This window comes from Ailuropoda melanoleuca, chromosome X (assembly GCF_002007445.2).
Source record: "Ailuropoda melanoleuca isolate Jingjing chromosome X, ASM200744v2, whole genome shotgun sequence".
NCBI classification, from domain to species: Eukaryota; Metazoa; Chordata; class Mammalia; order Carnivora; family Ursidae; genus Ailuropoda; species Ailuropoda melanoleuca.
The window spans coordinates 8,317,989-8,338,732 of record NC_048238.1 but is presented as its reverse complement, the minus strand read 5'-3'; the positions used below and the strand labels follow the sequence as shown (position 1 = coordinate 8,338,732).

The window sequence follows — 20,744 nt, the reverse complement described above, 5'->3', positions numbered from 1 at the left end:
TCAAGAACTGGTACAGCTCTTTAGGAGGGGGGACCCCTGCCTATGGCTCAGTTTTCAGTTTCCACTTACACCACTTTGTGTCCCATAACGACGCCTTACCTGACACTTCCTCGGTAGCACCGAGGACCAAAAAACATATGCCAACAGTAATTCTTTTTCTCGGTAGTTTAAAACACGATCGAGAAGAAAACGGCCACTAACAGCGAGACTGCTGCATCACTTCTGTAAAGATTCTCTCTGCAGAAATGACTGCGACATGCGAAGTGACTCTTCAAATCCAAACCCGTGAACTATCAACTTTATTTTATTTTAAAATGTGCAAACATTTTGACACGTAGAAGAGTTTCACGTTGTTGGATTTTGGAACCACCACACAAAACCGACACAACAAGGAAATCGATATCAAATCAATCACTCCAGACTGCCAGTTCCTTCTACTAACTTAACACTAGACTCCAGGGAAATCAAAAGATTATCATCAACACTTAAGGAAAACCCCCAACAGTCATCTCATGCGGCTAACGAATCACCGGTAGAAAGAATTTCAACGGCAAACTGAGAGCTCCCTTAAGAAAAGAAAAAAATCTGCGCCGAGACAGTGAGTTGATACAAACATTCTGTATCTGGGAAAAATACTCTTTTCGTGCATCCTAACACTCAACAAAGCAGAAGTGTGTTTTCGAGAGGGACCATCGTGGTGCTGTGATTTGCGCCAAGCCTTCCAGGTCCTGGCGAGGCCGGCTGGAAGGAGGGCTGCCGGCAGGAGGAGAAACGGGACTCCGAGGCGTGCTTGCTGGGAGCAGAGGCATGTGGCAGAATAGCGGGAATTCAAATCTTTAAAAAGTGAAAACATGGATTCCAATGCACGTGCATCATCAAACCATGGGGGAGTTGAAACTATTCTAGAACAAGGTCCAGCCTGAAAAATTCTCACAACTGAGAATCTGGAGCCAAGATGCGCCTTCGTTTTGCTGAGAGCACTGCCAGCGGACAGCTCTGCGTTTTCTTAAGGGCACGCTACTCTCGCAGGGCCAGCGACACGCTGGTTCTTCTGCGAAAGCAGAACAACCAGCGACACGCTGGTTCTTCTGTGAAAGCAGAACCACTTATTTGCAACGGAGAGTATTCGTTCAAACACCCGGCTGGCTAAAAACTCCTCGGCAGAACACGGGCTGCCGGGGCTACGTCTCAAGTGTTCCTGAGAAACAGTAAGGAAAAAAGCAGCTCTCTTCACATGACAAGAAACATTCTTTTTCAGACATTGTTCACTTTTCTAGATTAAATAGGCAATACTGCAGCTGAAGGAAAAACCAAGGGACTGCTTCCCACTTAAGCCAAGCGGGAAGGAAACCTGCAACGACCTGCTATAAACTGCGCAAGGTAAACACCAAAGAACACGGGGCCAGGCCCCCTCTCTATGGGGCGTCAAAGGTGTCCTCACCCACCTGCCATTCCCATTACATCATGAGAGCAATGCAGTCTGGGGAAAATGGTTTAATGTATTGCTTGGAAGAAAAATAGTTTCTATTTTCCCATCTCTAACAAAACAGCACTTAGGAAGTCCAGCGCCACCATGCGACCTTCATCCTGTCCCACACCGCCGAGAGCGAATCCAAGGCGGGCCGGACGTCCAAGATGGTGAACTGGTAGTCCTGGTTGACCTCCCCGCCGTCGTAGTAGTCGATGACATATCTGACTTCCGTCCCACAACGGTTGATGATCCAATCATGCCTGTCGAAAGGCAACTCGTACCTGAAATGAAAACATGTTCGTGAGCATGAAAACGCTTATTCTCGGGGTCGAACATCCAGCCGGGGCGGGGGGATGCGGTAAGGCTCAGAGAACCCGTCTACGGTGCTGAAGAACCATGACGAGCCCAGGTTCACGGGACGGCTCATTTGTCTGCAAGGCAACATGGTCAACAGGAAAGGGACCCAGGCCAGGGAAGTTGGCTGAGATACTGCAGAGATCCAAGTGCAAGCTAAGAATCAGTCTACGCTGGAAGGAAAGGGGGGGATGCTAAGTGCTCAGACACAGAGAAACCACGGGAGGAGGAAGAGGACAGTTCCGAGAACACAGAAGACAACTCAACTCAGGGCTACAATAATCAGGGAACAATGCATGAAACCCGAAGAAATCTGCCCACCAACAGGCAAAGTCGAGGGAGAGGAAGAACTCTCCAGCTGAATACTGGTAACGTCTTGGAAGATGGCCCTGCAGTTCTGAGACCCCGACGTGAGGAACGTACAACATTTCTGCACTGCCACTCACCCCATCCAGGAACGAATTCTTGCCCTTGGTGAATACTCTTTCGCTTTACCTCCGAACCGGATCAACGATGGACCACAAGGACACTCCCTAGAAATTCCCAAACAAGAACGGCCTATTAAAATACTTTCCCTCCACTGAAAAATGTGATGTTGCATTTTACATAATTTCACGTTTATAGAGTGAGAGAACTTCCAACACAATTCAAAGAAATATCCCTATTCCTTAAAAATGTTGTTCTTTATTTCTGGATCAAGTATGCTGCACCCACTCCACCATATTCCGAGGATCTGCACTGTTCTTCCAGGATGAGGGAAGCGGGCTTTCCATTTGCTGGGGGGACATAGGCACATTCTCAGGGGAAAAAAAAGACATGTGAAGACTGGGCATTACATTTGACTTTCACAGCCTACAGCAGGGTTTTTTTAAACTAATAAAAGAAAATCCTCTACTCTTCTTTCATTTGAAACCAATGAAGAAAAATGCTGGAAGAATCCTTAAGAACAAATGAAATTAGTGCCGGACCAGCTCTTTAATACAAGAGGCCCCCTAGCTTGTTAGCCACTGTCACTGCAGGGAGAGGCTTCAGCCTTGCTGGGCCTCATGGCGTGCGACGGAGGAAACAAGCCCCAGTGTGACTGAGCCTGACGTGAGGCCCTTCGGAGTTACTTTGCTCCTCACTTTATTAACTACTCACTAGCATCCCTTCTCAAGAGGGTCACTGGCGAAGAAGTAAACTCAACCCAGGCAAGCTTCCCCTGGACGCTGTAGCAGGTGTCTTTAAAAGGCCGACCTAATTTTGAGGGACCCTGGAACATGACCAGAAGAGGGGCTGAAAGCGACAAAGTGGAATCTTCTCGTCTGTCTTCTCTCTGCTCCAACGTCCCGCTCTGAGTAGTTAGCAGGTGGCTTTCACTCCAGCACACGTTGGACACCTGCGGCTCACCTTGCTAGTGAGCTACAGGGAGGACAGATCTGAGTCCCGCTGGCCTCAGGGTACCGAGAAGGGAATCTTGGTTGCTGTGCCATTCCCTCCTCACACGGACCCCTCCCAGGCCTGGGGACCAGCCAGTGACACGCAGGGAGAGCTACTAACGAACTTCAGAGTCCAAATGTTAAAAAAACTGAACATCTTAACAAAATCATTCAGTGGACTTTAGCCAAGAAGTTAATCACATTTTACCATGAATTTATTTTTACTTTTATTGTTTTTCACAGATTTTATTTATTTGAGAGAGAGAGCACAAGCAGGGAGAGGAGCAGAGGGAGAGGGAGAAGCAGGCTCCCTGCTGAGCAAGGAGCCCAATGTCGGGCTCGATCCTGGGACTCTGGGATCATGACCTGAGCTGAACGAAGCTGCTTAACCCAGTGAGCCACCCAGGCGCTCCTAGCATGAATTTAAAATGTAATCCACCTGTGATGATACAATCTGGCTTTCTGTGCTGACGTTCCCCACCCCTAACCTTCTCAAAGTGGACTCCTCAAACCAGTAGCATCTGTGTTGTTCTGGAAATGCCAAGTCTGGGCCTCCCTCAGAAACCCTGGGGATGGGGGCCCAGCACTCAGCGTTTTAGTAAACCCGCAGGCGATGCCGATGCAGCTCAAGCGTGAGGACCACTGCTCGGACAGACTGACGGGTCCGTCACTGCCAACACACGCGACGGCACTTACCTATTCTCTCCGAGAAAAAGGCCTGCATGCTAAGACAACTCTTGATGTTTAGTCCTAACGGGGATTCAATGCTGCTAAGGGAACAGAACCACTTTTCTCATCAGCCTCGGGGCAGAGAGTGTTGTGCCACCTCCCATCCCACGTGCTGTACCTTCCATGGGCTGTGGCATTCCTCCCACCGAGACGTGTGAGGTCTACGGCCCCTCCCCCTGAACCTGGGCCGGCTTGTGGGACGGGTAAGGCCAGGTCATCAAGGCAGATGCAGCTTCCCTGGAGCTTTCTGGAATTCTAGCTCTGGGAACCCAGCCACCATGGTGTGAGGAAACCAAAGCAGCCACGATGAGAGGCTGTGGGTAGGTGCCCTGGCTGACAGCCGGCATCAATCAGCTGACAAGTAAATGTTCCAGCCTTCAGAGAATTCCAGCCCACAGTTGTCAAGGCATCCCTGATCAGAACCTGGCTGAGGCCCTAGACGTTGGGAGCAGAGACAAGCCATCCCTGCTCTGTGCTTTCTTGGGACCCACCGAATTCACAAACATAATAAAATGCCTGCCATTTCACACAGCTGCGTGGGAGGAGTCTGTCACACAACAGTCACTGAAACAGGCCCGCCACCCACCATGTTGGATTAGAGGAACACATTGTTTGAATAAAAGGTTAAAACTCTAGGGGTGCCTGGGTGGCACAGCGGTTAAGCGTCTGCCTTCGGCTCAGGGCGTGATCCCGGCATTGTGGGATCGAGCCCCACATCAGGCTCCTCTGCTATGGGCCTGCTTCTTCCTCTCCCACTCCCCCTGCTTGTGCTCCCTCTCTCGCTGGCTGTCTCTATCTCTGTCGAATAAATAAAAATAAAATCTTTAAAAAAAAAAGGTTAAAACTCTAGAAAGCAGAGATGAAATAAGAAAGATGCTGGAAGGATGTTTTTTTAAGATCTCAAACATACTTACGCAGCATGAAGGGCTTCCCACTTCAAAATCTCCTTCCAGGCTTGCTCGTTATTCTGATTGTGAATTCTGATGATATTATACATATCTTTCTGACTAATATCATCATCCTTCCACTTCCACCTAGGAAAGAACGTCTGGTAAAACTTGATAAACCTTACTAATAATGCCGTAAAATCAATCCACATATGCATTTCACCGAGTTACAAAAAACCACTTACACGTGTATCAAGGAACCATAAGGTGACACTTTTTCAGTCAGTACCACTGACTAATGATTCCCCAACTTTTTCTAAGTATCTTACATAACAGTATTTTTAAAAACTACTACTGGCAATGATGGGTTAGTCTTATGTGTCAAGTTGACCAGGCCATGGGGGGGGCAGATATTTGGTCAAACATTATCCCGGGTGTGTCTGTGAGGGTGTTTTGGATGAGAGTAACATTTAAACGGGTAAAAGAGACTGCTGTCCCTAACGTGGGTGGGCCTCATCTGATCAGCTGAAGGTCTAAATAAAACAAGAATGAGCCTCCTGCAAATAAGAGGGAACTCTTCCTGCCTGACTGCCTTCGAACTGGGACACTGGTTTCTTCCTGCCTTTGGACTGGAGTGAAAACATCAGTTCTTCCTGGGTCTCCAGCCTGCTGACTGCAGATTGTGCAACTTCTCAGCCTCCATAGTCACGTGAGTCAATTTCTTATCATAAATCTCTTTTTCTGTATAAAGACACACACATCCAATTAGTTCTGTTTCTCTGGAGAATCCCGACTAATACACTGACCTTCTCTTAAATTCTTTTAAGTCTGAAAGATCAGTTGAATATTATATACTGATTAGCTTATAAAAACTTACATTTGGGGATGAAAACCTCTTTAACATTTAATTCTTAGATGAATTTGATGAGCAAATTTATACTCTCAGTAACATGCTCACTCACCCTTTCCGTAACATCGCATTCCAGAACATCTGTTCGGAAGGATAAACCCACTTTTTCTCCGAATCTGCTCTGGGTATGGAGGACTCCTCTCTCACAGTAGACAGTGCGAACGGCTGGTCGGGGGCTGGCATCTGATTAGGTGGTGGCATCTACATAAAGGAAGCGGAGTTTTTAAGTGCTGGAAATCGGACATACAGCAGAAACAATAATAATGACTTTCGGAAAGCAATGCATCACACACAAGGAACATGTTCCCTATTAAGCCAACGACGGCAAAATTTCAGCCCTCCCAGAAAATTTGGCTGTTTCGAAGAGTCAGAGTTCAAAGCGTTTCCTTCTCACAAATGGTAAATACACACCGTGGTTATGTTTTCTGTCTCTTTCTCCCCAAGGATTAAGAAGTAAAAACTAATACCATGGCTGTAGTTGTTTCTTAAAACCTTTCTATGACGAGCTTTTCAAAAATGACTGTTCTCTCTTCTGAGGAAAAGTATCATAAAATATAGGTACACCACCACTTTCTTTTTAAATATTCTTTACTTTTAGGATCTTGCTGATGCTTCCAGTGTCGGGGCTGAATACGTCACAGAGCAGCAGTGACACACCACAGTGGCAGTCTGGAAGGAGGGCAAGACTCCTTCCTCCCAGACACAAGGGGCAGCAATACTGGGGTGCAGACGCCCTCCCCGGACCAGGGTTCTCACCCCAGGCTCTGCTGCCATCAGGAGCTGGACACCTTTCGGTGACGGGGGTCTGTTCTGAGCACTGTAGGACTTAGCAACCTCTCTGCTCTCTACCCAGTAGTACCCCTCCACCCAAGCTGTGACAACCAGTGTCCTCCCAGGGGCAAAATCCCAGCTGGTTGGCAACCCCTGGCCGAGAATTTCTTCCAGCACATGCGCATGTGTTACTAAGTCACGAAACGGCCCCGGCTAGGACAACCGCAGTGCGCGACCCGGGTACGCAGGCGCTGCACCGAGCACCTCATTGCGCCCCCACCACGGTGGGCTGAAGCACGCACGTCAGAGGCAGCTGGGGCTCCGTTTGGGACCTGCTGCTTCCTGGCTGCGTGCGGTGGGGCAAACGGCATCCTCACTCGTTCTCGGTGGCTTCAGCTCTAAAGATGGGGAAACTGACACTCCCGGAGTGTGTGTAGGGTGCTTAGCACAAGGGTACAGATGTCACCAAAAGAAATGCTGACTGCTACTGACTAATATTCTTGCTACAGGTAACAGTCCCATGGGTGAGAGTCTAGGTCTATGGGATTCCAAAAGGCCCATGTTCTGACCCACTAGGGCTATTAGAGATTATCTAGAACAGCAGTCTTATGCCGGCACTTTTAGAAACGTCTGGAGACATATTAGGTTGTCGTGACTGAGAAAAGAGGGAGCTCCTGGCATCTGGTGGGTTAAGACCAGGGATGCTGCTAATATCCTACAACACAGGACAGCGCCCAACCTCAAGGAACCGACCAGCCTCAAATGTCAACAGTGCTCTCGGGAGAAACCCTGATCTTGTCCACCTTCTTCCTCAACACAGCAGTTCCCTTATAGCTTGGCAGGGTCATTACTGAGTGTTGGGGCTGAATGTTTGTGTCCCTCCAAATATACTGAATCTGCCACCACCTTCCAATAGGACTTCTCAGCCTCTGGAACTTTGAGGAAGAAATGTCTATTGTTTACAAACCACCCAGTTAACGGTAATGTTTCATATATATATAATGTTATAATATATATACACACACATATATCCCACACCCCTTCTCTTTCAGACTAAGTATTTCTAGTTCTTTCAAATGTTAGCCGAGATTTCGAAATACTTCTGATAACTCTGGACTTCTAAGAACCCTGTTCTGGGTTTCCAGAGTACAGATCTGAGTCTGCCCCTCCATGAAAACGTGATTTCAAACAGGAAACCTCCAATCCCTACACTGTCTATCACAAAATGTGGTGAAGCCAAGCTTGTCTTGTCCTTGCTTTCTCAGTGGCATTCCACTGGTGGCTGCCACATGACGCTGTACCACACCAGTGACTCTCACACAGGCTGGTACCCGGCTGTGCTGGAAAACAGAGCCCTAATCAGGCATCGTGCCTATGAGATTTCCCAAGACCAGAAATACCTTTAGCAATGCTAGCTGCACTCCTAATGGGATTTCCCGCCTTCCACTATCCCTAAAGGCAATACTCCTTTGGTGTGGCTTGTTTCCAGTCAACGTACTCTGGCACTTCGCTATCAGTGTCTCCTTTATCAGGCACTCTCTGAAACTACAGTTAGTGATGCACTCAGGATTTTCAGTGTGGATGGAATATCAGACTTCTTTATTTTAAAAGTAAAGGAGAATTAATCCTAGCAGTGAGCAGTCTGTCTTGGGAGCCCATAAAAACATCTCTGCATAAAAAGTTCCAGGAAGAGGGGCTGAGTGTGAATTACCAGATTAGAAGGATCTAGGTTCTCCTTATTCTCAGCCACAGCACCCGTAACAGGACACTGCACGTACTCATACGCACGATCTTGGTGGGCAGGCACAGAGTTCATTTTGTTCTCACAAGTTGGGTTAGACGGCTCTGTGCTCACTGGACAGCCTGAAATAAATCAAGTAAAAAAACAGTGTCACCACAAAAGCAGGAGGACATCTGGCTCTCTGAATCCCGGCCCTAAAGAGCTGGATTTTTGACCAGTGATCACCATCAAAGGCAAAGCCAGGTTTCTACTGCTCCAAGCTGCCAAGAGCTAAGCAAACTAACATTCTAATATCCTAAACACCAGAAGAAGGTTCTATAAATTTACTTTTCCTTGAAAGAGAAGTGGGTATCCATTCCCTTATTGTGTCACGCCCCCAACAACAACAACAACAACAAAAACAAAACAAAACAAAACACCTCAACATTTGCAAGACAACATGTTGTTCATTCTGTGGTTTTAGCGATGGGCTAGAAGGTACCTGCGTGGGTTCCTAGCAGCGAGCTGTTTTGCAGAGGAACCTAAGCAGAGGCCCAGCCATGTTTTACTGGGTTTCCCTGACTTTCAATTCCGATTCCAGACAAGGCCCAGCCCTGATCAGGACACAGGATGCTAGACTTACTGACGCCTTCTCTCAGGTACCAGAGACAGGAGATGGAAATGAACAGAGGAGCCTTCAAGAAGGCTCCTGGAGAAAAGTCTGAATGCCCCTCTGCCTGTGCTTTGCTCCAGGACAGAAACAAGCACAGAAAACTACCCCTTGGCTGAAGTTCTACTCCCCATCAGTTGACAGCAAGCACTTAGCAAGAAGAGGCACATATTAAAATGTTCCACAGTCACACAGGATCCAGATGCCACTTAAGAGGGAAGGTCTGAACCTACAAGAGCAGCAGCGGGAAGGGCAGCTGATGTCCAAGAATCCTGGAAGCAAGTGTGGAGACTGAGAAGCTGGTCTTACACTGAGGAGAGGGGGCAGGCATCCACAGAGCCATGGCCCGGGAAGACAGCTGCCTAAGTAAGGGATGCTTGTGTTAGGCAGCAGCAATAACGCCGAGAATATGCTGGATGCCATACACGCCAAAGACAGATTTCCTTTCACTTCCTTTCCTCTGTTTCTCCTCGCAGACCCTCATTCCCTAGGACCCTGTACTGCTGTCCACTTGAGGGGTGAACGGAGGCTTGCTCTACCACCTTTCCGCTCCACCACTCAAACTGATCCCGGTTGGCTGTGAGAAAATACTGTTACATTTCTCCTATAACCAGGAGCCCCTTTAGTTGCCTACAAATATCCACATTCCTTACCTATCTGACTGACCACTCTTCTGGATACACAGTAAATGAAATCAAACCATATTCAGGGCTCTATCATCTACCCGGGGACACTCAGAGCAGGAACACAACAGTTCTGTCCAACTCTGTCTTCATTCTTCCTGTACAGAGAAACCCTGGAAAAGCACTGGGTCTGCCTTTGTCCAAGGTTACAGAGTTTCTGCTGGCTTTGCCAATTATTAGCTGTGTGGCTTTTAAGTTTCCTGAATATAAAATAGGGAGAAACCCTACCACACAGGATTACGGGGATGAGATGTATACTCCATTAGGCACAGGGTTGTTGTGTTCTATACGCTGCTCTTCTTTCAGTGCAAAAACAAAACCCACCAGTGCTTGGCACAGAGTGGGCAGTGAGACAATTCCTGCTGAACGACCAAGGGAATGTAAGACTACAACGCAAGGAAGGGTTTTTCAGGCGATACTTTTATATAAACAATCTCAAGCAAATGTGGACCAGGGAGGAACAAAAGATAGCTTCTCCACTCTCCCCTCTGCACCTAAGGAAAGAACAGCAAGGCCATGAGTGATGACTTACTTTTACAAAGATGAATAACGCAAGGGGTTGTAAAGCTGCCTTGACAGATAAAGACAGATCTAGACCAAGGTTCCACAACCTCAGCACTCCTGACGTTTGAGGCCAGGAGATTCTTTGTGGCAGAGGCGCACTGTGCACTGCGGGATGTTTACCAGAACTCCTGGCTTCTACTCACTGGACGCACCACCGCCTCTCAGTTTGACCAACAAAAATGTTTCAAGACATTGCCAAATGTCCGCCAGGGGAACGGGGGTGGCCACCCAGGTTGAGAACCACTGACTGCAAACTTTGAGGGGTAAGGGCTAATGTATGGAGCTATCACTCCACTCTCATGCATTATCTTAATTTAATTGTCACAACAGCCCTGTGAAATATTATTATATCCTCATGTTTCGAATGACAGATTGCAACTTAGAGAAGTAACTTGTCCACAGTCACATACCTTGTAAGTAGCACCATAAGGACAGAACTCACTTTGCCTCACTAGTGTGCTATGCTGCCTCTTCCTTAAAATCCTTTTGAGAATTCTCTTGTTTTTATTTTCTAGACAAAGGATCGATTACCTTTCATTTTCCCTTCATGCATGGGACATCCTGAAGGCGGGGATGCCGTCTGATGATCTGAAGCGTTTGAGCTCTGGACTGCAACAGCAGGGGTAGATGCTGACAAACCCATGGTTGGAGATGCCGGGCTGAGTCCAAACAATTCTAAACTCAAACGTGCCAAAGCAAAGAGATAGATTAATGCCGATGCCTGGGCTCCGACCATTCCCTTCGTCTTCTTTATCTGCCCAACCCTTGTTCCTCCTCCTTGTCATTCCGATGTAAATCTACAGGGTAGGGTATCCACTTCGAGGGATAGCTTTAATGTATTAACCCCTTTGGGAAATACTAGTGTGAAATCTACACCACACCACTCTTTAGGGGCACGTTTCTAAGATGTGCGGATTTTGGGGGTGAGGGGAAGGGGGTCCCTGAGAAACTAGGTCACAGAGAGGGAGTGTAGGTCTGGGGAACAGGAAGCCCTAAACGTGGTGACCCAGAGGGGAGTCCAGAGGAAACCCCCAGAACCGGGCAGAGAAAAGGATTGGGATTCAGGGCAGGGTACAGCGCAGAAAACGGATTCGAGGAAGGAAGAAAAGGACCTCCAACGGGGGAACGCGGCCGAAGTCGTCTTCATACGGTCCCTCCGCGTCCCACCTGCTCCAGTCCCAGGACCCCAAAACCCACCGGCCTCAGCCAGCCTGCCACTCCGCACCTGACTCCAGTCCCAAGCCGCTCCGAGGAGCCGGCCCCTCCTCTAACCGCCAAGCCGCGGCCGCCTTCTCCCAGAACGGTCACCGCTATCCTCGCGGTCACCGCCGGCGCCCCAGCGTACCGCTCCTTCCTTTTCCGAAGGCGGGACTTCCGGGCGCGCAGGAGGCGGGGCGCGGGCTGAAAGGGAAGGGCTTCCGTCGAGTACGCAGAAGAGGACCCGCCCCCTCCCGCCTCGACCTATAAGGGCGAGCGCCGGTCCCCGGCCCCGCCCCTCCAAGCCAGCGCGGGCAGGCAGAGTTTAGGCTGAGCCAGAGGCTTCCATAGAACGAGGCTCTCTGCTGTAGCTCTCTGAAGCTGCAGAAGGGTTGCTTAAGAGGTATTAGTTTTAAAGTTTCTGTCTTTTAAATTGTATCCCATCAGTTTCAATTATAACAATGACTCAGATAACATCAGTAGGTGTCCAGAACTGTGGCTGACTCTGGAAATCCCAAAACGAACAAATCAAGGTTCCGGCTCCCAAGGCCTCCTTAACTGGGTGTGTGAACTTGAAGGTCTGTATTTTCACTTACCTCTAACAGAAATTTCGTATTTTTTTCCACCAGGAATGCAGGCAACAAATCCTAGTAGTGTTAGCAATATGTGGCCCTAATAGAAATCACAGAGAAATTGTCATAAATGATGGTTATTTCTGTCTTAGAGTACTATTCATCACTACTTTGAAATTAAGATAATTTTATCTTGTTACTTAAAAGTGTTACTAAGAAGCATATGCCTTTCTGTATCACTGTGATGGAACTGTGAAGCCTGCCCAGATGGCCCTCCAGGGCCGGGCAGGCCATCTCCAGCGTGCTGGGGGCTGTTAGCAGCTGACACCTCTGGGCTGAGTCTCTCTTCAGGAATTGCCCTCTGCCAAAGAGAACTGCATCAGGCAAAAATCACATCCCCTCCCTGGGGACAGGCTGCTGCCTCCAAGTGGCCTCTGCAAGGGTATATAAGCCCCAGGCCCTCGCCTCAGAAGGGCCATCCCAGTGTCAGTGGCTGAGGCTTCCGCTGTGACTGCATCACGGTCTAACGTCTCCTGTCAGTCTCTCATTGCTGTTCACGAGAGCACTCTGATGCACATTTCTTGAAGTCTCAGCCATTTTAATAAGTCTAATTATTATAATTTAGATTTGGTGAGGTTGACGGATCAGGAAAGAATTGCCATTGAATAAACAGTTTATTATACTCACAGATCCCAAGAGAGGGGTATACATCACACGGTGGGTTGCCACATGTGGAAACACTGGAGTCCTTCTGAGCCAGGGGGAGAGGGGGAAGAAACAGGTGAGGCAGGCTCCGGAGCAGGTGTACAGCATATAGTGGCTCTGAGTACGAGAGCCCAAAAGGGAGGTGGTTGGCGAGTGTGGACCTAGCTGCTCAAAACAGGGAACTGACCAGCCACTAGCCGGGGCCTCCAAACTGGATCAAGACAGCATTTTAAAATCTGTATTGTATCAGTGTATATTTCCTGGGGAACCTGACCTTTAATGATCAAAACCTGCTTTTCTAAAATATGTGGCTAACTATATTTCAATATAATTGATTTCTTTAGTGATTTCTTGTATTTTGTTTTATGCACGTAAAAATATTATTCTGAGAAGATGCTCATAGACTTCCCGACAATCCACAGGGGCATATGGCACAAAAAAGCCCCAAACCTCTGGTAATGGGAGAGGCATGCATGCAAACAAATAACCATGTTTACATCTCAGTGTATGTATGTGCAGACTATTGGAGGCAAAAGGGAAGAAGTGACTGTTTTGAGGGTCATGTGCAGAAAGTGGATAGGAAGGAAAGAAGTAACAAGGATGCTTTATAAAGAAGGAGCTACCAAATAGGGTGTTAAAGGAGAGCTGTAGGTGGGTAGGGAGACTGGGGGGACACTTTCAACCCCAATTCCTACTCTCCTCAGGCAAAGACCTTAACTGTTTCTTCTACTTTTCCTTCCATGTTCCAAACAACATGCTAACACAAACACACGTGTCCCTCCCCATGTGCCAATAGTTCTACGGTTTTGGAGACATTACAGTTTAGTATTTACATTATTGTGACTGTGAAAATATTTGTTTTTTTTTTTAAAGATTTTATTATTTATTCGACAGAGATAGAGACAGCCAGCGAGAGAGGGAACACAAGCAGGGGGAGTGGGAGAGGAACAAGCAGGCTCATAGCAGAGGAGCCTGATGTGGGGCTCGATCTCATAATGCCGGGATCACGCCCTGAGCCGAAGGCAGACGCTTAACCGCTGTGCCACCCAGGCGCCCCTGTGAAAATATTTGTTATGACCAAAGATGAATTTTTTTCTCGTACAACTTTTTCAATAGACTTTAATACTTGCCTTTTTCGCCTTTGTCTGTCTATATTTTTAGGTTAACCCTAAGCTTCCCGTCTGCGTTGTAAATCTCCTCCCAATGCATTTAAATATGTCAGCTAATGTGTATGTTTCCCTTTTTCCCCTTGAGACCTCGCTCACAGATAAGCGCCTCACCTCTGCGCCTCACCTCTGCCACTGCCCGGTTCTAAACTGTTTGGAAGTAACTTCTGCTCGTCGTCGTCTTCAGGGACTTCCTTTCAACCTTTGCCTATCCTGGGTGGCTCTCTGGTTCTTGGATACCCTGTATTCTTTGCATTGTTTTGGGAGCACATCAGTTTTTGAGGTCTTGAGAATCAGAAACTGTCTTTGGTTTACCCTCCCATGTGATTGATAGTTTGGATATTTAATTCTAGGTTTAGAAACATTTTTCTCAGAATTGTTAAGCAGTTGCTTCATTGTCTTTTAGTTTCCATTGTTGATGTTGAAAAGTCAAATGTCATTTTTTTTTCCTTCAACAATATTTTCAACTTCTCTTTATTCTAGTGGCCTGAAAAGATGTACCCTGATATAGACCCTTTGCTTTCGTTGGCTTGGCATCTGATGGGACCATTCATTCTGGAAACCCATAACCTTCACATTGGGGATATTTTCTTGTATTATTAATTTTCTTGATGACTTGCTCCACTCCCTCTTTCTTCATGTTCTCTTTTAAGGAACCTCTATTCCTCATATGTTGGATTCCTAGACTGGCACTCGTATTTTCTTACATTATTCTATCAGTTTTTCATCTTGTTTTATTTTTTATAAGATTCAAAAAATTTCCTAACCATTTTATTAGTTTATTTCTGTTATCATGTTTGAAATATCTAAGATATGTGTGCATATATATTTATATGTACGTGTGTGTTTGTGTGTATGTGTACAAGAGTGTGTGTGAGTGTGTGTATGTATGTGTACATCTGCCTGTACAAGGCAGTGTGTGTGGGTTAGCCAGTCCCTGGTAATGTTATATGAACTTCTGTTGTCAGACCCGAGGGTTTAGCAGAGATGAAAAATTGAAGCTCTTTTGTAATGACAAACTGAATTTGTGACTGGTTCTTGTAAAGTAAGTCTCCTTTCCAAATCTCCAGTTGCTTACGTGTACAAAGTGCTGCTTTTGTACTTCTGAGAGCTCCCACAATGCCATGTCTTGTGCATGATTCTCCTTTTTTCATTTTTCCTTGTTTACTTGCTTATTTTTGCTCTGGTTGCCTTGGCTCATGGTGTGAAATCCAAAAATTTATCTCCGAGACTGATATCAAGGAGCTGACTGCCTGTGTTTTCTCCTAGGAGTTTTATGGTTTCAGGTCTCATATTCATGTCTTTCATCGTTTTGATTAATTTTTGTGTATGGTATAAAATAGTGGTCCAGTTTCATTCTTTTGCATGTGGCTGTCCAGTTTTACTGACACCATTTATTTAAGAGATTGTCTTTTCCCCATTGTATATTCTTAGATCTTTTGTTGTAAGTCAATTGGGCATATATGCATAGGTTTATTTCTGAGTTCTTGATTCTTTTCCATTTTTCTATATGTCTGTCTTGATGCCAGTACCATACTGTTTTTATTACTATAGCTTTGCAACATAGTTTGAAATCAAAGTGAAATGCCTCCAGCTTTATTCTTTCTCAAGATTGCTTTGGCTTTTCAAGTTCTTTTGTGGATCCATACAAATTTTAGGATTGTTCTATTTCTGTGAAAAATGCCCTTAGAATTTTGGTAGGGGTTGCATTGAGTCTGTAGAATGCTTTGGGTAGTATGGACCTTTCAACAATACAGATTCTTCCAATCCACGAGTATGGAATGTCTTTCCATTTATTTGTGTCCTCTTCTATGTCTTTCGTTAGCATCTTACAGCTTTCAATATACAGGTCTTTCACCTTCTTGGTTGAATTTATTCCTAGGTATTTTATTCTTTTTGATGCAGTTATAAACGGGATTATTTTCTTACTGATAGTTCATTATTAGTGTATGCAAATACAACTGATTTCCCACAATTTCCTGTCTCAAGCACAATTCTCTATTTTTCCCACAATTTCCTGCTCTCTCCTACAATTCCATATTGCTCCAACTATTCTGTTATTTCCCCAAATTCCCCTTGTCTTCCACGTTTCTGTTTTTCCTCCACAATGATATTCTTTCCCACAATTCTCTGCTCCCTCTCATAATTCCATGTGTCTCCCAGAATTTTCTATCACACCCACAATTCCCTGTTGTTTTCCAGAATTCCCCATTCTTTCCCAGAATTCCCCTTGTCTTCTATAATTCCCTATTCTTTCTAACAATTCTCTTTGTTCCTCAGAGTTCCTCTTTTCTCTGACAATTCTGTTTTCCCCACAATTTTCTACTTGCTGCCACAATTCTCCCTTCCCTTTCTCACTTCTCTGTGACTCCCGCAATACCTTGTCACTTCAGCAATTCCCTTTTGCCCCACATTCCTTGTTGTTTCCCACAATTCCCTCTCTCAAGTACAATTCTCTGTTCTCTCCAACAATTCTTTATTTTTGCCCATCATTTTCTGTCCTCTTCCACAATTCCACATCTCCCACGATCCCATCTCAAGCACAATTCTCTGTTCACTGCCACAATTGTCTCTTCTTTCCCACAGTTTTTCCCCTTATCTCCCACAACTGTTTCTCTCACAATTCCCTTTAAGTCTAACAATTCTTTATTCTCTTACCCAATACACCATTATTTCTCACAATTCTCTCTTCTCTCATAATACTCTTTTCTCCCACAATTCTTGTTTTATCTCACAATTGTCTTTTTTTCTTCTTACAATTCTCTGTTCTCTCCCACAACTCCCCTTGTCTCCCACAATTCTTCCCCTTTTCCACAATTTCCTAGTATCTCCACAGTTCTGTTCCTTCCCACAATTTATTGTTTCTCACAACTCTTTGTTCTCGCCCACAATTCTTAAGCTCTCCCACAATTCCTTATTCTCTACAAAATTTCCCTTGTTTCCCACAATTTTCTGTGTTCTCCCACAACCCCTGTGGTCCCCCACAATTCTGTTTTCTCCTGCAATTCCTCTGCTCTCCCACAATTCCTTGTTCTGTCCTACAAGCTCCCTTGTTTCCCACAATTCCCTATTATCTCCCACAGTTCCCTTTGTCTCCCACAATTCTCCATGCTTTCCCACAATTCCTGTTGTTTCCCAGAATTCCACTGGTCTCCCACAATTCCTCTACTCTCCCACAATTCCTTGTTCTCTCCCACAAGTCCCCTTGTTTCCCACAATTCCCTGTTATCTCCCACAGTTCCCTTTGTCTCCCACAATTCTCCATGCTTTCCCACAATTCCTGTTATTTCCCACAATTCCACTGGCCCCTGTAATTCTGTTCTCTCCCACAATTCCTCTGCTCTCTCCCACAATGCTCTGCTCTCTCCCACAATTCCTTTTGTCTACCATAAGTCTCCTTGCTTTCCCCCAATTCCTATTGTTTCCCACAGTTCCCTGTTCTCTCCCATAATTCTTTCTCCCATAATTCCCCTTGTCCCCCACAATTCCCTGTTCTCTCCAACAATTCCCATTGTCTTTCACAATAGTCTGTGTTTTCCCACAATTCCCGTCGTTTCCCACAATTCCGTGTTCTTCCCCACAAGTTTGTTCTCTCCCACAATTTCTCTGCTCCCCTACCACTCTCTATTCTCCCTCTCATTCTCTTTGGTCCCCCACAATTCTCTTTTCTTTCACAGTATCCCTCATTGCAGGCAGTTCCCTGTTCTCTCCCACAATTCTCTCTTCTTTCCCACAACTCTCTTCCCTCCCACAATTCCCTTTGTCACCTACAATTCTCTATGCTTTCCCACAATTCCTGTTGTTTCCCACAATTCCCTGTTCTCTCCCACAATTCCCCTTGTTCCCCACTATTCTCTATTCTCTCCCACAATTCCTCTGGTTCCCCCATAATTCTGTTTTCTCCCACAATTCCTTGCTCCCCCACAATTCTGTTCTCTCCCATAATACCTCTGCTCCCCCCCCACTTCTCTATTCTCTCCCACAATTCCCTTTGTCTCCCATAGTTCTTTGTCTTCTCCCACCATTCTCCCTTGTTACCGACAATTCCCTGTTCTCTCCCACAGTTCCCTTTGACTCTCACAAGTCTTCATGCTTTTCCACAATTCCAATTATTTCCCATACTTCCTTATTCTCTCCTATAGTTCCATTTGTCTCCCACAAGTCTCCATGTTTTCCCACAGTTCCTATTGTTTCCCACAGTTCCTTGTTCTTTCCCATAATTTTTTCTCCCACAATTCCTCTTGTCCCCCACAATTCCCTGTTGTCTCCCACAAGTGCCCTTGATTCCCATCATTCTCTGTTCCTTCCCACATTCCCTGTTGTCCACCAATTCTGTTTTCTCCCACAATTCCTCTGCTACCATACCATTGTTCTCTCTGATAAGCCCTCTAGTCCCCCACAGTTCTGTTTTTTTTTTCACAATTCCCTTTGTCTCCCACAATCCTCCATGCTTTCTCATAGTTCTTGTTTCCCGGAATTCCCTGTTCTCTCCCACAAGTCCCCTTGTGTCCCACAATTCTCTATTTTCTCCCACAATTCCAGTTGTTTCCCCACAATTCTTTGTTCTCTCCCACAATTCCCTTTGACTCCCATAAGTCTCCATGTTTTCCCATAATTCCTGTTATTTCCCACAATCCCTTGTCCTCTCCCAGCATCCTCCCTTGTTACCCACAATTCCCTGTTCTCTCCCACAATTCCCCTTATTTCCCACAATTCTCTGGTCTCTCCCACACTTCCCTTTGACTCCCACAAGTCTCCATGCTTTCCCACAATTCCTATTGTTTCCCACAGTTCCCTGTTCGCTCCCACACTTCCCTTTGTCTCCCACGATCCTCCATGCATTCCCACAATTCACATTGTTTCCCACAATTCCGTTTTCTCCCACAATTCCCCTTGTTTCCTCCCATTCTGTATTCTCTCCTACAATTCCTCTGGTCCCCAACAATTCTGGTCTCTCCCACAATTACCCTTATTTTCCACAAATCTCTGTTCTCTCCTACAATTTTCTGTTCTTTCCACAATTGTCTATTCTTTCCCACAATTCCCTTTGCCTCACACAATTCCCCCTTTCTCCCATAAGTCCCTGTTTTCTCCCACAATTCTCTGTGTGTTTCCCCATAATTCCACTTGTTTCCCCCAATTCCTCTGGACCCCCACAATTCTGTTCTTTCACCATTCCCTTTTTTCCCATAATTCTCTGTTCTCTCCCACAATTCCTCTGCTCACCCACAGGTCTGTGTTCTCTCCCACAATTCCCTTTGTTTCCCACCATTCTCTGTTCTTTCCCACAATTCCTGTTTCCCACAATTCTCTGTTTTCTCCCCCAAATTTTCCTTGTTTCCCACAATTCTCCTTTTTTCCCACAATTCTCTGTTTTCTCCCACAGTTATGTTCTTTCCAACAATTCCTTTTGTTGCCCACAATTCTCTTTTCTCTTCCACAATTCCACTTGTTCCCCACCGTTCTCTAGTCTCTCCCACAATTCCTCTGTTCCCCCACATTTTTGTTCTCTCCCAAAATTTGGTCCCCCACAATTCCATTCTCTCCCAAAGTTTCTCTTGTCGCCCACAATTCCCTGTTCTCTCCCCAAATTTCTCTTGTCCCCCACAATTCCCTGTTCTCTCCCATAATTCCCCTTGTTTCCCACAGTTCTCTATTCTTTCCCACAATTCCGTTTTCTTTCATCTTCTACAGATATGCTTAAAGATGTGAGAAATGATGTAAGTTTGTTATTACTCATTGTAGTATCGTTTGTAATAGGAAAGGATTAGAAACCATCCAAATTTATATAATTAATGGAAGACCAGTTACATAAATTATATTAATCCATATGGTGGAATAATATACAACTGTTAAATAAAAAGCAAAAGGAATGTTTTACTAACTATATGGAAAGCCTCCAAGATATTTTAGGTAAAGAAAAACAAGGGTGAAAACACTCTGTGAAATATGATACCATTTGTGTAAAAAAATGGAGGTGGGGAGAGAAGGGCTCTTCCATAGCACGTGACAGTGTCTGCTACACTGGAATAACCCCTACTTAGCCTTTAAAAGTCAATTCAGGGTGACCATTGCCCAACACTGTAAACGTGTTTAATGCCACTGAATTGTACCTTTAAAAATAAAGTGGTAAAAAGAAGTCAATTCAGAGGTCATCTCCTCCAGAGTAAAGGCCATGGCTAAATACATTTTCCTTATATTCCCACAGTAACTTTATGAATTAGCCACAATAAATGCAATTGTCTGAATGTATGTCTGTCATGCTCCCTAAGGTATTGGTGAGGCTGTTGGTGGGGACCATGTCCCACCCATTCCATGGACTCTGATACTGGCTCCATGTCCAGCATATGGTAGGCGCTCAGGAAGTATTTCCCTGACAGCCTGTCCTACAGATTTCAGATTCAGGACTGCAATGTCAACGTCTGCTGGGTTCGGTATTTGCATGCACTACAAAGTGATCACCCCAATAATAGTTACCATCCATCATCATACAGTTGGCTTCCTTCACCCTTTTTGCCTATCCTCAACCCACTTTCCCCCCTAATAACCACCAATCTGTTCTCTGTATCTGTGGGTTTTGTTTGTTTTGTTTTTCAGATTTCACATGTAAGTGAAATCAGATGGTATTTGTCTAATTCCATATGATTTCTTTTAACTTTACTTACCTTCCTAAAGATTAGTAGCCCTAAAGTGATATTTGGGGTTAGGGCTTCAATGTGTGAATTTTGAGTGGGACACCGTTCAGTCTATGACAATAAGTTAGACTATTTTCTGTTAGTCATTTTTCCTGGGTTTTTTCTTATGGTGAGTTTTGCTTTGAGTAATTTTTGTGCACCTTAATTTGCAGTCTTTTCTTTTATGGTTTCTGAGTATTAATAGCATAGTCGGAAGTACTTTCTTTTAAGTTCTAAATAAATTCTTTCATAT

At 45.5% G+C, this 20,744-nt stretch overlaps 2 protein-coding genes across 3 annotated transcripts in view; one reads left to right on the top strand and one right to left on the bottom strand.

Moving 5' to 3' along the window:
• Positions 1-288: 288 nt before the first annotated feature.
• On the bottom strand, positions 289-11,558 carry LOC100468148 (cytochrome c-type heme lyase). Of its 2 annotated transcripts, none has more exons than XM_002915065.4 (7): positions 11,403-11,558; positions 10,709-10,852; positions 8,252-8,403; positions 5,822-5,970; positions 4,887-5,006; positions 2,272-2,358; positions 289-1,752 (listed from the first exon to the last, which is right to left on the bottom strand). In XM_002915065.4, exons 2-7 carry the CDS (start codon positions 10,818-10,820, stop codon positions 1,554-1,556), a joined length of 819 nt encoding a protein of 272 aa, XP_002915111.1. In that variant the 5' UTR covers positions 10,821-10,852; positions 11,403-11,558; the 3' UTR covers positions 289-1,553. The 2 variants fall into 2 exon arrangements, with proteins under 2 accessions (XP_002915111.1, XP_034505349.1); XM_034649458.1 differs by having other exon boundaries at positions 11,375-11,542.
• A 135-nt stretch (positions 11,559-11,693) lies between these two features.
• Positions 11,694-20,744, top strand: part of MID1 (midline 1) — a 553,563-nt gene continuing 544,512 nt past the window's right edge. Inside the window, exon 1 of the mRNA XM_034649888.1 lies at positions 11,694-11,952. The gene's annotated coding sequence lies outside the window, so the exon portion shown is untranslated. The remainder of the gene's footprint in view (positions 11,953-20,744) is intronic.